The following is a 14,617-nucleotide window of genomic DNA, read 5'->3' on the forward strand; positions in this document are numbered from 1 at the left end:
AAAGTACCAATGAGACACTAAAGACTTATAAAAGTAATCAGTCCTGAGTGAATAATCTGGAACACATGCAAATCATTAAAAGGTGAATTTACAAAGCTACTTGTTTTTACTCCCTCCCTCCCTCCTTCATAGTTGTCACGTATAATCTTAAATAAAGAACTAAAGAGATTAAAAACACAAAAATGCATATCTCATGATAACATAAAGATACGTAGCAAGAGGTTTTGTAACTTGTACAAAGGGGTTTTTAAAGTTTTTATTGGAACACCTGGGCCTCTGCCTGCTTTTGTTTTGCACCAGAACTATTGAAGGGAGTTACAAACTACATCTGTGCTGTCTGAGTATGTGTTATTTGCACAATTTCACAGAGTGCACAATAGGTACATTTTATAACATTTTCAAACAAAAGTTTTCACAACTCCATCTATGACATTCCTATGCTGCTTTGTGTTTTAATGGTAACTTGAAATTCACTTGAAGAAGTTTCAGTACTCAGATCAGTAGTCATTAATATTTAAACTATTGTCAGTATAATTTTTCCATTAGAAAAATTTCTAAACAACTAAGGAACAAACAGTTTTGGAGAAGTGTAAAACAAATTTAATCATGCTGATATGAGGTATGTTTTACTCCTTATTTATCATCATAGATTATTTATGGAGTTTTTCTAGAGTTAAATTACACTTTGAGTGTATGTTAGGTGAGGCAGGAGCAGGGAAGAATTGGGCCTTCTTCCCCCAGAGACAGACTTGAGACTAAGCTGGAGTGGCAGATGGTGAAGCTAACAACATGGAATGTTTGTCTATGTACACTGAGACATCAGCCCAGATGTTATTATGAATGTCAAGCTCTCAAACCCTCTCCAACAAACCATGTATCTCCCACCATCCTCTCCAAGTTCTCTTGTACTCCTTTATCCCCCTTATCGCCCCTGTACCCCTCCATGCTCCTATGTATCATTCATCCGTTAGCCAGTGTTCACAATCACTAATCTGCAGGAACATTGTATTTGCATTAGAGGTGGAAAAGGTAAACTCTAACTAATCTAATAGACCTCACACAAAACACAATTCATTTTTGGGAAAACAAATCAAATCAACCATTACATAAGAAGTTAAACCCCCTCCACAATTCAAATTTGTTGTAAAAACCCTGATTCACTTGCTATATTTTCTAATAACGTCTTAAAACTGTCAGTCTTCTCTTGAAATATCTCGTTCTGAAGCTTTTGAAAATCGACTGTCCATTTATAATGACCCCACGAATCAAAATATTACACATGAAAACAATTGAGTTTGCTGCAAATGCAAAAACAGGTGACTTGTCGATCAAGAGTTTTTGGGAGCAGTTGTTTGTTTTTTGTTTTAAAATTTAAAGCATTTATAGATATTTCAATCATTTCCGATCGTAACTCTGAAGTCCCTATGTGCTGACAACTTCAGTTTTGAATGCAAAATAGCATTTTAGCAAGGGGAAACACACTCTGATCTTGGATAAAGCGCAACTGTAATTCTAAACTTATTTTCATGATAGAACCAGAGGAGAACCATGTAAGCAGTTACTGCAGTGAAAACACGGCAAACCTGCAATGCAGCATTTTAACTATTGAAACTGTAAGAATAACTTATTCTTTTTCTTACAAAACCTATCTGGAGAAGAATTCCGTGAACAGGTGACACTTTTTTTGTTTCCCAGTTGGAACTGGGGGGTTCCCTTGTCTTTAGTGACTTCTCTGAGATGCACTGAGCCACATATTGTTATGCAAGGGGCTCAAATATACTATCTGCACCTGCAATATAGCCAGAAATAATAGGAGTGCATGATTCTGGATTCAGGACCTGCCCACCATTTTTAAGGGCTACTAAATTGGCCAACTAGGTAGTGATCTAGTCCTAAGTCTTCGACAATAACAAGCCTTATATAGCAAATGTAATATTGAAAGTAGTCCCAAAGCACTTCCCAAATGCATACATACTTTAATTTAAAGTAGTCTCTTAGTATGGTTCTGTGGTTCTATAAGAGGGAGTTGGTATGTGGAAACATAGGGAACAAGTTTCTAAACACGAGGCCTAGGCAGCTAAAGGCCAATGGGAGTGAGGATGCACAAAAAGCCAAAATTGGAAGAAAGGAAAATTGGTGAGTGTTTTGTCGAACTGAAGTAGATTACAAAGATGGATGTGAAGAAGGCTGTATAATGATTTAAATGTTAAAGATGAGAATTTTAAACTTGAGGATTGGTGGAGCAGGAACCAATGTAAGTGGGTGACTGTTGGATGATGGGTGAACATAATCAGTTTGTCTTTGTGCCAGATACAATATGGGCAGTAGATTTGGATCAGCAGTTCAGCATGTGGAAAACAATAGGCTGACCAGGATAGCATTGGAATACATTAAGCTCATAAGTGACAAAGATATAAATGAGAATTTCAGCAGCAGATGAGTTTTAATAGGATCCTCACCTCATACAGAGGTGGAATTAGACTACCTTTGTGACTATAAAGATATTAGATTATCTGAGTGTTGAATGGGACATTGTGTTTCTATATAGTCTAGTTCAGCCTAAGGAGACTGTAATCAGTGCCATGAAGAGGAAGTTCATGGTAGGGGACACAGACAATGGACTCGGTCTTCACATTGTGGGCAGCACGGTGGCACAGTGGTTAACACTGCTGCCTCACAGCACCAGAGACCCGGGTTCAATTCCCGCCTCAGGCGACTGACTGTGTGGAGTTTGCACGTTCTCCCCGTGTCTGCGTGGGTTTCCTCCGAGTGCTCCGGTTTCCTCCCACCATCCAAAGATGTGCAGGGTCAGGTGAATTGGCCATACTAAATTGCCCGTAGTGTTAGGTAAGGGATAAATGTAGGGGTATGGGTGGGTTTCGCTTCGGCGGGTCGGTGTGGACTTGTTGGGCCGAAGGGCCTGTTTCCACACTGTAATCTAATCTAATCTAATCTAATCTAATTGTTTAGCTAAAGTAAATTGTCTTATTTTTAATGGACAAGCTGTTGTTCAAAGCGCACACAGTGGAATTATTGAAAGAGATGATGAAGAGGTAGAGCTAGGTGTGATGAGTGTGCATTTGAAAACTTAAGCCCTTTGTGCCAGAGCAGGTATGTCGATGGTGAAAGGATACGAGATGCTGTCCAGAGATCATTTTCCAGTTGAGGGAAGAGACGCCATTGCTGGCAATCATCTTGTTGAAAATATATATATTTGAATAGAGCTAAATGAGGACAACACTGCCCAAAGGTCATTCCAGAGACTCCAAAACACCCATAAAACCTCCATGGATGACTAAACCTCCTCATTGCGAGAGAGACACACTCTTTGAGGTGTTGCTTCTCCAGCTGTAGATTCTGTGTCTCCATGATTGGAGGATTTTCCCAAAGAAGATTCCCTCATTTCCACTGCTTCCAGAGACAGACTCTGTGGTTGGAAGGAGAAATCCTGTGAGTGGACAAGCTCGAGGAGTTATTCTGGCTGATCATTGGGCTACCGTGCAGGAGAGTTTCTGGAGGATGGAGCAGGTATGCAATGGGTTGAGTTCCAGTTGGAAACAAGGTCAACTATTGGCATGGCATGGAGAGCAGAAATCAGCTTTTTGATTCAATTTGATTTTTTGTAGTCACATACCCAGGTACAGTGAAAAGCTTTTTTTTGCGAGCAGAACAGGCATGTCATAGTAAGCAAGGACATAGATTGATAAATTCTTGATGTCACAAGGAATTAAGGGCCACGGGGAGAATGCGGGTAAGTGGAGTTGAAATGCCCATCAGCCATGATTGAATGGCGGAGTGGACTCGATGGGCCGAATGGCCTTACTGCCACTCCTATGTCTTATGTTCTTATACCGATCATAGTGTGCCTAGACAAGGGTGAGGCATACAAGTTTATGGCTGCACAGGAGGTGCACAAAGCAAGCTGGAATGGAACAAGGGAGCAGAGCCCATATATGAGCTAGGGTGATGGCAGCAGGGAGTGAGCAACAGGGGACAGGCCATTGCTGGTTGATCAACTTATTACTGGGTAGGTACCATAGACTTAGAGTCATAGAGATGTACAGCATAGAAACAGACCCTTTAGTCCAAACCGTCCACGCCAACCATATATTCCAACCCAATCTAGTCCCACCTGCTAGCACCCAGCCCATATCCCTCCAAACCCTTCCTGTTCATATACCCATCCAAATGCCTCTTAAATGTCGCAATTGTACCAGCCTCCTCCACTTCCTCTGGCAGCTCATTCCATATACGTACCACCCTCAGCGTGAAAAAGTTGCCCCTTAGGTCTCTTTTATGTCTTTGCTCTCTCATCCTCAACCTATGCCCTCTAATTCTGGACTCCGACCCCAGGGAAAAGGCTTTGTCTATTTACCCCAAATAAATAATGACACCTGGAAAATCTGTACTACTGGTGCATAATATTTGCCTAAGGTATGTGTTTAACTATTTCACAAATGCATTAAAAATAATAAATACAAAATAGAGGCAGAAGTAGGTTATTTAGTACCTCAAGCATTGTCTGCAATTCAGTAAGGTCGTGGCTAACTGTTCGTGTTTCAAATTTCACATTCCCATCTATCCTCTAACCTTTGTTTTGCTTGCCTAACAAGGATCTGTTCTCCTCATTCTTAAAAATATTTAATAACCCCACCTAATCACCATCTGAGGCAGCATTATAAAGTCACAAGACCCTCCAAGAGAAAGAGCCACTCTTCATTTCTGTTCTAAAAGGGCAACACTTATTTGCTCTGCTGTGAATCACAAGAGGAAGCATCAACCTGGTCAAGAATACTCAGGATTTATATTCTTCAAGAGAGCAATTCTACTCTTCTAAATTGCAGAGGAAACAAATCCAGGGTGTCCAACTTATCCTAATTAGATAACTCACTCATTTTAGATATCAACCTAGTAAATCTCCTCTGAATGCCTACAATATATTTGCATCCTTCCTCCCTTGTTTATTTACTTTTATGTTCTATTCCTCTCAATTAAAGAATAATATTCCATTAGTTATCTCGACTATGTGCTGTTCCTGCAGAGTAACATTTTGTCATACGTGAGAACACAGAGATCCCTCTGCACCTCAGAATTCTGTAAATCTTTCTCCCTTTAATCAATACTAAGCTTTTCATTCATTCTGATACACCATCTGCCAAACATTTTCTCCACTCACTCAATCTATTTATAGCCATCTGCCGCCTCCTTTTGTCTTTCTCTCGCCATACTTTCCTGCCTATACTGATGTTGCTGGGGATAAATTATTTTGATGGCTGAAAACTGAATGGTCAAGGAGAAACTGAGAGGAAATATGAAATAAATAGACAATGGAACAATTAGTAATTACCAGTAATTTAAATTTTTATGTAATAATATACAGAATCAATTTTCATAGTACTCATTAAAATTCCAGAATACAATATATTAAGGCAGAATTTGACTTAATCACTATAAATCAATGAACCTGAAAATGTGCACTCTTACATTACATCCTACTGCTCTAAATCAGTGTACAAGGTGTAATCTATTCACAGAGCAACACCATGGGAGATTCCTAATATACTGAAGTAATTATTACATTTAATACAAATGTAATTATTCATGGTTATACCCTTGTGAAAACAGAGTGGTTTGCAAAAATGTTTTGTATTTGATACAAATAATTTGACTTAATGCTTTTCTGTGAATATAATCATTCAGAACTCTGAAGATAACTTATGTTTCAAGTCAGCACACTTTTTAGGCATATCTTCCCCATTTTTATTTATGTGTGGTACAGACTATGATAGCCTTTGATATGGATGGAAAAGTGAGAAAGCCGAAATTTGAACTGGATAGCGAACAGGTCCGATACGAGCATAGATTTGCCCCTTTCAACAGTGTTCTCACTCCTCCACCTGTGCATTACCTACAGTTTAAGGTGAGTAGCAAGAGTACATCTTCATGCATATTATCCAATTCATTAACATTTTAATCCTCCATGTGCAAAATGTTTTTGATTCTGAGGTTCTAGCATTTTCGCCACCATCATAGACTTAACTCTATTAGGAGAAAAGAGTCGAGAGTGTGGTGCTGCAAAAACACAGGTCAGGCAGCATCTAAGGAGCAGGAGAGTTGATGTTTCAGGCATAAGCCCTTCATCAGGAATCCTGTTCCTCGGATGCTTCCTGACATGCTATGCCTTTCCAGGGTCACACTTACCTATTAGGGAGTTATGTCTAAAGATATCCTCTCTGCCTCCTCAGAAAGAGACATTATGAGCAGCAACTCAAGTTACCTCATTTGATGCACTCTTTTTTTTTCTCTTTCTCCCTTTCTCTCCCTCTTAACTTCTCGCTCAGCATGTCAGTTAGAAACTAATTTATCAATTTATTTTGCAGTTTATCTATCTGACTTCTGACACTGTGAACTCATTAACAAATAAACTTTCACACCCACTCTATACAATAGCCTTCAGAATACCTGTTTACTATGTTCTTCCCATTTGTGAGCAGCAAGCAGTTAGAAAGGCAAATAATATAGTGGCCTTCACAGGAAGAGGGTTTCACTGCAGGAGCAAGGAAGTCTTACCACAGCTATACAGGGCATTTGTGAGACCACACACCCAGAGTACTTTTGTAGTTTTCATCTCCTTCCTTAAGAAAAAAACATACCAGGAATTGGTTCATCAGACTAATTCCTGAAATGGTAGTTTTGTTGTATAAGAAAAGTTTAGGTCGATTAGGCCTGAATTTACTGGAGTTTTGAAGAATGAGGGGGGATTTGATTGAAATATATAAAATTCTTCCAAGTTCGTCAGACTCGGTGCAAGAATAATGCTTTCCCTGGCTGGGGAAATCTAGAACAAGCACCACGGTCTCGGGATATGAAATAGGCCATTTTAACCTTAAATGAGAGATTTCTTCAGAGGCAAGTGAACCTGTGGAATTCTGTACCACAGAAGGCTGTTTTAGTAAAGTCACTGAATACATATACAACAGAAAAAGAGTGATTTATAGGACCTAACGGTGTTGAAGGGTGTGAGGAGAGAGAGCAGAGTATGATGTTGAGATGGAGGATCAGCCATGATCATGTTGAATGGCAGAGCATGTTCAGTGGGCCGAATGGCCTGTTCCTGTTCCTATTTTTGTGTCTTATATTTCTGAGCATATTGTGGATGATTACATTGATTACCAAGGTTTTAACTTAAGTCTGTTTGAGTGGTGATGATACTTTCCCTTATTTAAAGGCTCCTGGTCTGGCTATATTTGTAGCCACTTCCCAACTCAAGACAGTGGTGATGTTGTGCTTCTTACTATACTTGGGTCTTTTCCACTTCTTTCACAGGAATTCTTCATTTTGAGCATCTCATTTTGTTCTTCACTCTCATTCAGAGTTATTGTCCATTCATGTACCATTAAGTTTCCGTTAGTGATACCATTACTATTGTCCTATCTTACTCTCTGCGTTGAACAATTTCTTATCCTCATTGATTATCCTCATCTCATAATATCATGCTCCCTCTCCTCTTAGAGTTCACTGCTCCATTACCTAATTCCACCCCTCCCATTCCATTTTAAACAACCAACCAATATTGAAAACCTCTCAGTATTTTGTAAGAAGATCTCCCCCTCATCCTTCTAAACTCTCAAGTACAGACCCAAAGTTCAAAGTCTGTGAGAAGATTTGTAGCACTACAAATGCCGGAGGAAAGATCATAGAAGCGCTTCACAGGAGGCTCCCAAGCACTGAGGATGTCACCTAGACGGGACAAAACGTCTGCAACACAAATTCCCAGCTCGGCGAACAGAACCACAACAGACCCAAAGTCCTTAACTGTTCCCTAAATGACAAGCCATTCATTCCTAGGATCATTCTTGTGAACCTCATCTGGACCCCTCCAAGGTGAGCACATCCTTCCCTAGATACAGGGCCCAAAAATACCCATAATATTCCAAATGTAGTCTGATGAGAGCCTTATGCAGCCTCAACAGTACATCCCTGCTCTTGTATTCTAGCCCTTTCAAAATGAATGTTAATATTGCATTTACCTTCCTAAGTACCAACTGAACCTGCATGTTAACCTTAAGATTATCCTGAACTATAACTCCCTTTGTATTTCAGATTTGTGAAGTCTTTGCCCATTTAGAAAATAATCAACATCACTATTTTTCCTGTCACAGTGCATAGCCTGAAACTTTTCCCCCATTGTATTCCGTCTGGCACTACCTTACGCGCACTCCTAGCCTGTCCAAGTCCTTCTGCAACCTCCCTGCCTCAACACTACCTGTCTCTCCACCTATCTTTGTCATCTCCAAACTCAGCAATACTGCCCTCAGTTCCTTTGTCCAGTCATTAATGTATAATGTAAATGGTCATGATCCCAACACTGACCCCAGCAGAATTCTACTGGTCACTGGTTGCCATCCGAAAAAGACCCCTTTATCCCCACGCTCTGCCTTCTGCCAGTCAACCAATCCTCTAACCATGCCAATACCATGCCCCTACACTATGGGCTCTTATCTTATTCAGCAGCCAAATCCAAATAGATCACATCCACTGGCTCTCCTCCTCCTAACTTGCTCATTACCACCTCAAAGAATTTTAAGAGATTTGTCAGGCATGATCTCCCCTTGATGAAGTCATGCTGACTCAGCCCTATTTTACAATGCACTTCCAAGTACTCCACAATCTCAGCTACAATAATGGACTCTTAAAATCTTACCAACTATCAAGGTCAGTCTAACTGGGCTATAGTTTCCTGTCTTCTGTCTCTCACTTTTTAATCAGCGGTGTTACCTTATACTAGCTACTTTTACAGCCATTTGGGATCTTCACTGACTCCACTGATTCCTGAAAGGTGACTACCAATGTCTCCCCCACAATCTCCTCAGCTGTCTTTCAGAACCCTGGGATATAGTCCATCTGTTCTAAGCAATTTATGCATCTTCTCCTTAGTGATGGCCACTACACAACTCTGTATCTTATGAAACATTTTAACAAGCTTCAAGCAGTGGTCCTATATCCAAGGATTGCAGCCGTTCAAGAAGGAATGTTGCATTTAGAAACGGGCAGTGAATGCTGGTATGCGATATTAATGAACTTTTTTTTAAAAAAAGTCTCAACTTTAAAGTATTTTTATGTTTTGTTATCAACCAGGAAATGTCTGACCTCAACAAGTACACTCCCCCTCCTCAATCTTCCGACCTATACATAGCTGCTAGTAAGCACTTCCAACAGGCAAAGATGATACTGGAAAACATCCCAAACCCAGATAATGAGGTACTGTGTACTTACTGCAGAATATATTTACACATGAAATATAACTGATGCTTGGCAACAACAGTTTTACATTTTGTATGTTGGATTTCTAGAGCCTTAAGTGTATATCCAATTGTCTCTATTTAAAAGTCTTATTTTAATTTCATCTATCAACATAATATCACCTACATTCATATGCCCCTTTTCTTGGGTTGAATTTGCTAACCATCTTTTCTAGCTTGTCTATAATTTGTTCCCCCATGGCATGGAATTTGTTTTTCAGGTAAATAGAATTTTGAAAGTTGCAAAGCCTAATATTGTGGTGATGAAGCTGCTTGCAGGAGGCCACAAGAAAGAGTCTAAGGTAAGTTTTAGATCTGGAGATATGGCGGTCACATTTGTTTGCAGAAATAAATACAGGAACACATAAAGATAGATACATATAGATATCCTATTCAGGTATATAAATAAGAAACATTATTCCTAATACCTTGTCTTTTCAACATAAAGCATCACCCAGGCAAATCCTAGCTTTAATCTGTGTTTGGCTGTGCTGAACTACCTAATCTAAGTAGGGATAACAGTTGCAATATTAACAATTGATGTCACCCATGGACTATGAGAAGTATCAGTCAGGGCCCTACACCTGATCATAGAGTAAATACTGCTGGAAGTTGAAAAATATGCATAATTTTAGTCTCTGCTTGATACCCCCAAGTCAAGTATTTTTTTAAGACAAGGTGGGGTTCCTGAAACATGCCCAGGTACATTTAACACAGTTGACTACCAAGGTTCACACCATCTGATGAAACAGAAGAGTATCAAAATGAACTTGATTATCACTGCATCTGGGATCTTAAATATACAGTTTGTAATTCACTTGGAACCAGGAACTATACACAAAGGATGAACAGGTCAAACTCTGAACAGGAACACTTTGTTTTTCAATGCTTATATCTCCACAGCCTGTACTAGACTGAGCCCTCAGCTCCACCCATGCAATTGACCTGACCGACTCTTAAATGGGCAGCATCCCAATTACATGCATAACAATGGTGACAAGTGTATTCCATCTACAAGATGAACAGCAGCAACTCATCAAAATTCTTAGTCATTGAGATGTATGGCAACGAAACAGACCCTTCCGTCAACCCATCTATGCCAACTAGATAACCAAAATAAATCTAGTCCTGTTTGCCAACTTTTGGCCCATATCCCTCTAAACCCTTCCTATTCATATCCTCATCCCGATGCCTTTTAAATGTTGTAATTGTACCAGCCTCCACCACCTCTTCTGGCAGTTCATTCCATACACACACCAACCCTCTGTATGAAAAAGTTGACTCTTTGGTCCCTTTTAAATCTTACCTTTCTCATCTTAAATCTATGTTGTCTAGATTTGGACTCGCCCAACCTGATGAAAAGACCTTGTCTATTCACCCTAACCATACCCCTCAATTTTATAAACCTTAATAACATAACCCCTCAGCCTCCAATACTCCAGGGAAAATAGCCACAGCTTATTCAGCCTCTCCTTATGGCTAAAACCCTCGAACCCAGGCAACATCCTTGTAAATCTTTTCTGAACCTTTTCAAGTTTCATAACATTCTCCCTGCAGCAGGGAGACCAGAATTGCATGCCATATTCCAAATGTGACCTAACCAATATCCTGAAGCCTTCAAAAATGAGGTAACAAGAGTCCAGAGACAGTATATTTCTGTTAGGGTGAAAGGCAAGGCTGGGGATGGTGTAGGGAATGCTGGATGACTGGAGCAACTGAGGTTTTGGTCAAGAATTAGAAGGAAGCATATGTCAGGTATAGACAGCAGAGATCGAATGAAACCTTAGAATATAAAGGCAGTAGAAGCATACTTAAGAGGGAAATGAGGAGGGGAAAAAGGTGACATGAGAAAGCTTTGGCATATAGAGTTAAGGAGAATCCAAAGGATTTTTACAAACACATTAAGCATAAAAGGATAACTGGAGAGAATAGGCCCCCTCAACGATTAACAAGTCCACCTATGTGTGGAACCACAGGAGATGGGGTGATACCAAACGAATATTTTGCATCTATGTTTACAGTGGAGAATGATATGGCAAACAGAGAACGTGGGGAAATAAATAGCGACATCCTGAGAAATGTCTATTTTTATAGTGGAGGAAGTGCTAGATGTCTTAAAACACAAAGGTGGATAAATCCCCACGACCTGATCAGATATACCCTAGAACTCTGTGGGAAACTGGGAAAGTGATTGAATCCCTTGCTGAGATATTTGTATCATCAATTGCCACAGTTGAGGTGCCAAAAGATTGGAGGTAGGCTAATGATGTGCCATTATTTAAGAAAGGTGGTCAGAAAAAGCCAGGGAACTATAGACCAGTGAGCCTGACGTCGGCGGTGGGCAATTTGTTGGAAGGAATCCTGATGAACAGGATTTACATGCATTAGGAATAGTCAACATGGCTTTGTGCATGGGAAATCATACCTCACTAACTTGTTTTTTGAAGAAGTAACAAAGAAGTTTCATGAGGACATGATCTATATTCCATACTTGCAACCTCTAACACCTAGAAGGACAAAGACAGCAGATGTATAACCACCATCTGCAAGTTCTCCTCCAAGCCACAGTTCATCCTGACCTGAAGTTATATCATTGCTCTTTCACTGTTGCTGGGTCACAATCCTGAAGCTTATTTCCTAACAGCACCATGATATTGAACTGCATAAGGACTGCAGCAGATCATCAGACTGATTTGATTGTTTAACAGCACCTTCTCAAGGGTCTTTAGAGATGAGCAACAAGTACCTGCAATATCCACTTCCAGTGAATGAATCTAGTGATCTATATGGACTGCAGTAGGGTGTGCAACAAGGTTCCCCATGGGAGACTGGTTAGCAGGGTTAGATCTCATGGAATACAGGGAGAACTCGCCATTTGGATACAGAACTGGCTCAAAGGTCGGAGACCGAGGGTGGTGGTGAAGGGTTGCTTTTCAGACTGGAGGCCTGTGACTAGTGGTGTGCCACAAGGATCGATGCTGGGTCCACTACTTTTTGTCATGTGTATAAATGATTTGAATGTGAACATAGGAGGAACAGTTAATAAGTTTGCAGATGACACCAAAATTGGAGGTGTAGTGGACAGCAAAAATGGTTACCTTAGAACAACAGGTCTTGATCAGATGGGCAAATGGAGTTTAACTTAGATAAATGTGAGGTGCTACATTTTGGAAAAGCAAATCAGACTCAATAGTAAGGTCCGAGGGAGTGTTGCTGAACAAAGAGACCTTGGAGTGCAGGTTCATAGCTCCTTGAAAGTAGAGTCAGAGGTAGATAGGATAGTGAAGAAGGCATTTGGTATGCTTTCCTTTATTGGTCAGAACACGGAGTATAGGAGTTGGGAGGTCATGTCGTGGCCACACAGGACATTGGTGAGGCTATGTTTGGAATATTGCTTGTAATTCTGGTCTCTGGATGGGTATATGAATAGGAAGGGTTTGGAGGGAAATGGACTAAGTGCTAGTAAATGGGACTAGATTAGGTTAGGATATCTGGTCAGCATGGAAGAGTTGGACCAAAAGGTCTGTGCTTTCTATCTCTATGAATATGAAGGAAATTTAAACTATGATCCATTATCAAGTGTTATTAGAATATTTCACTTTTATCTCAATTTAAAAACTTGATTCTTTATGCAAATAAGTTTTCAATGCTAGTGGCTATTAATAAATGTTAATCCTGCACAATTGCAATTTTTCGAGTTGGTTTTCATGGCACAGAAGTGCATTTCATATGAAGAGGCAAAAGTTACACAGTCCTAGAATTGTTGCATTGTTTTTGTTGTCTGAATTAGATTACTCCATGTAGATGGAAGAAACTGGGAGAACATGTTCTTTTTGAGATTGGTCATCCTGGAATGAAGCATATGGGCCAAGTTGTCTTTAACAATTGATATAAAAGTATATAACAGGCTGGAGGCAGATGGATATTCTGATCCTAGCCTAGACTGTCATATTTAAACAGTGAGAAATCTTTGATATCCAAAGAAACTAGTTGCCCTTGTTCATAGGTCACTGAAAACAGGTGCAAATAGGCTGTTACTGGGTTGGGAGAGACTGCCTTATGAGAAGTTAAGCAGATTGGACCTATTTTCTGATCTTTGCTGGAGCACCTTGCTGGAGGGCTGTCCTCAGAACATTAACACTCTTATTATGCATTTTTGTTTAATTGTAGATTCCTTGTTTTTTTGTAACTTTCCTCATGCTTTAATCTGCCTTTTATTCTTATACAGTATGTAAAAAGGATTTAAATCTATGTTTGTAATTGAGAGTTTAAGATTCCAAATTAAACAATGTCTGCTTTCCATAGCCTTGCAATTTTAGTCTTTAGGACGGTGAGGATGGCAGTGGTAGAGAGATAATGCCCAAGAACTGTAGATAACCAGTAAGGTTGGAGGATCAACAAGCTGCTGAAGAGATCAAGCAGACTGTAGGTTAATTTGTGCGAGGGCGAATGACCAATACATTGAACACAGTGGAAGGAAGTTAAAATATCTAAAATTAGAAAATGCAAGTATGCAAAGCAATTCTATATTCCAATGTAAACTTGATCTGCATGCATCTTCAGACTCTTATACAATAATGGCTTTTGAAATGCAAGGTAATTTTTAAATTTAATTTCAGGTTCCTCCAGAATTCGATTTTTCTGTTCACAAATACTTTCCAGTCGTCAAGTTAATTTAACTCCAGTGGAAATAATGGCAATGGACGCAGTTCAAGACTTGAAACATTTTGCTCCAGGTGTGGCAACGTTTCAGAATGCTAGAAAGGGTCTACGTAAAATTGAGCCTTTGCACATCAACAGCAATGCTAAATTTATGCTGTACTGTATTTAGTGACCAGAATAAAAAATATAATTTTTAAAATTTGTTTTGTTGCTAATAATTGATGAATGCTAAGTTCTCCATTCAGCACAACCATTCTACATGTTTATGGCTGGAACATTTTTACAATGAGTTCCAGAAATCTTCCCATTCATAAATTTACCAAGTGTCTGTTTGTTAGGCCAGCATAACTCTTTCTCCTTTCCACTAAGTAAATCAGGACAAGCTATAGAAGATATTTCTAAACAATCTAGTCAGAGATGGTTTTACACAACTCAAACAGATGACAGTCGAACCAGGTCTCGGGGTTCAGAGGTCAAGATATACCACAAGATCACAAGCCTACTCAAGCTGTGAAAACATGTCAATTACTGAAGGCATCTGTCTTAGACGGGCTGGACCTGAAATAAGAAGTCAACTAATAAGAATCAGCCCAAAATTACAACAGTCAAGTTTGGTGTTACAATCTTTAGTTCTATTAACTTTTAAAATAACT

The 14,617-nt window shown here is 39.6% G+C and overlaps 1 protein-coding gene across 2 annotated transcripts in view; it reads left to right on the top strand.

Annotated features, from left to right (window-relative positions):
• The window catches only part of naa35 (N-alpha-acetyltransferase 35, NatC auxiliary subunit), a 76,022-nt gene extending 61,856 nt beyond the window's left edge, over positions 1-14,166 (top strand). Inside the window, exons 20-23 of one of the 2 annotated variants that reach the window (XM_043713161.1) lie at positions 5,780-5,920; positions 9,139-9,261; positions 9,524-9,604; positions 13,922-14,166. In XM_043713161.1, the coding sequence (XP_043569096.1) occupies positions 5,780-5,920; positions 9,139-9,261; positions 9,524-9,604; positions 13,922-13,981 (405 nt within the window). In that variant the 3' untranslated portion in view covers positions 13,982-14,166. The remainder of the gene's footprint in view (positions 1-5,779; positions 5,921-9,138; positions 9,262-9,523; positions 9,605-13,921) is intronic. The other variant, XM_043713167.1, reaches the window with a different exon arrangement.
• The last annotated feature ends 451 nt before the right edge of the window (positions 14,167-14,617 follow it).

This window comes from Chiloscyllium plagiosum, chromosome 2, assembly GCF_004010195.1.
Source record: "Chiloscyllium plagiosum isolate BGI_BamShark_2017 chromosome 2, ASM401019v2, whole genome shotgun sequence".
NCBI lineage: Eukaryota > Metazoa > Chordata > Chondrichthyes > Orectolobiformes > Hemiscylliidae > Chiloscyllium > Chiloscyllium plagiosum.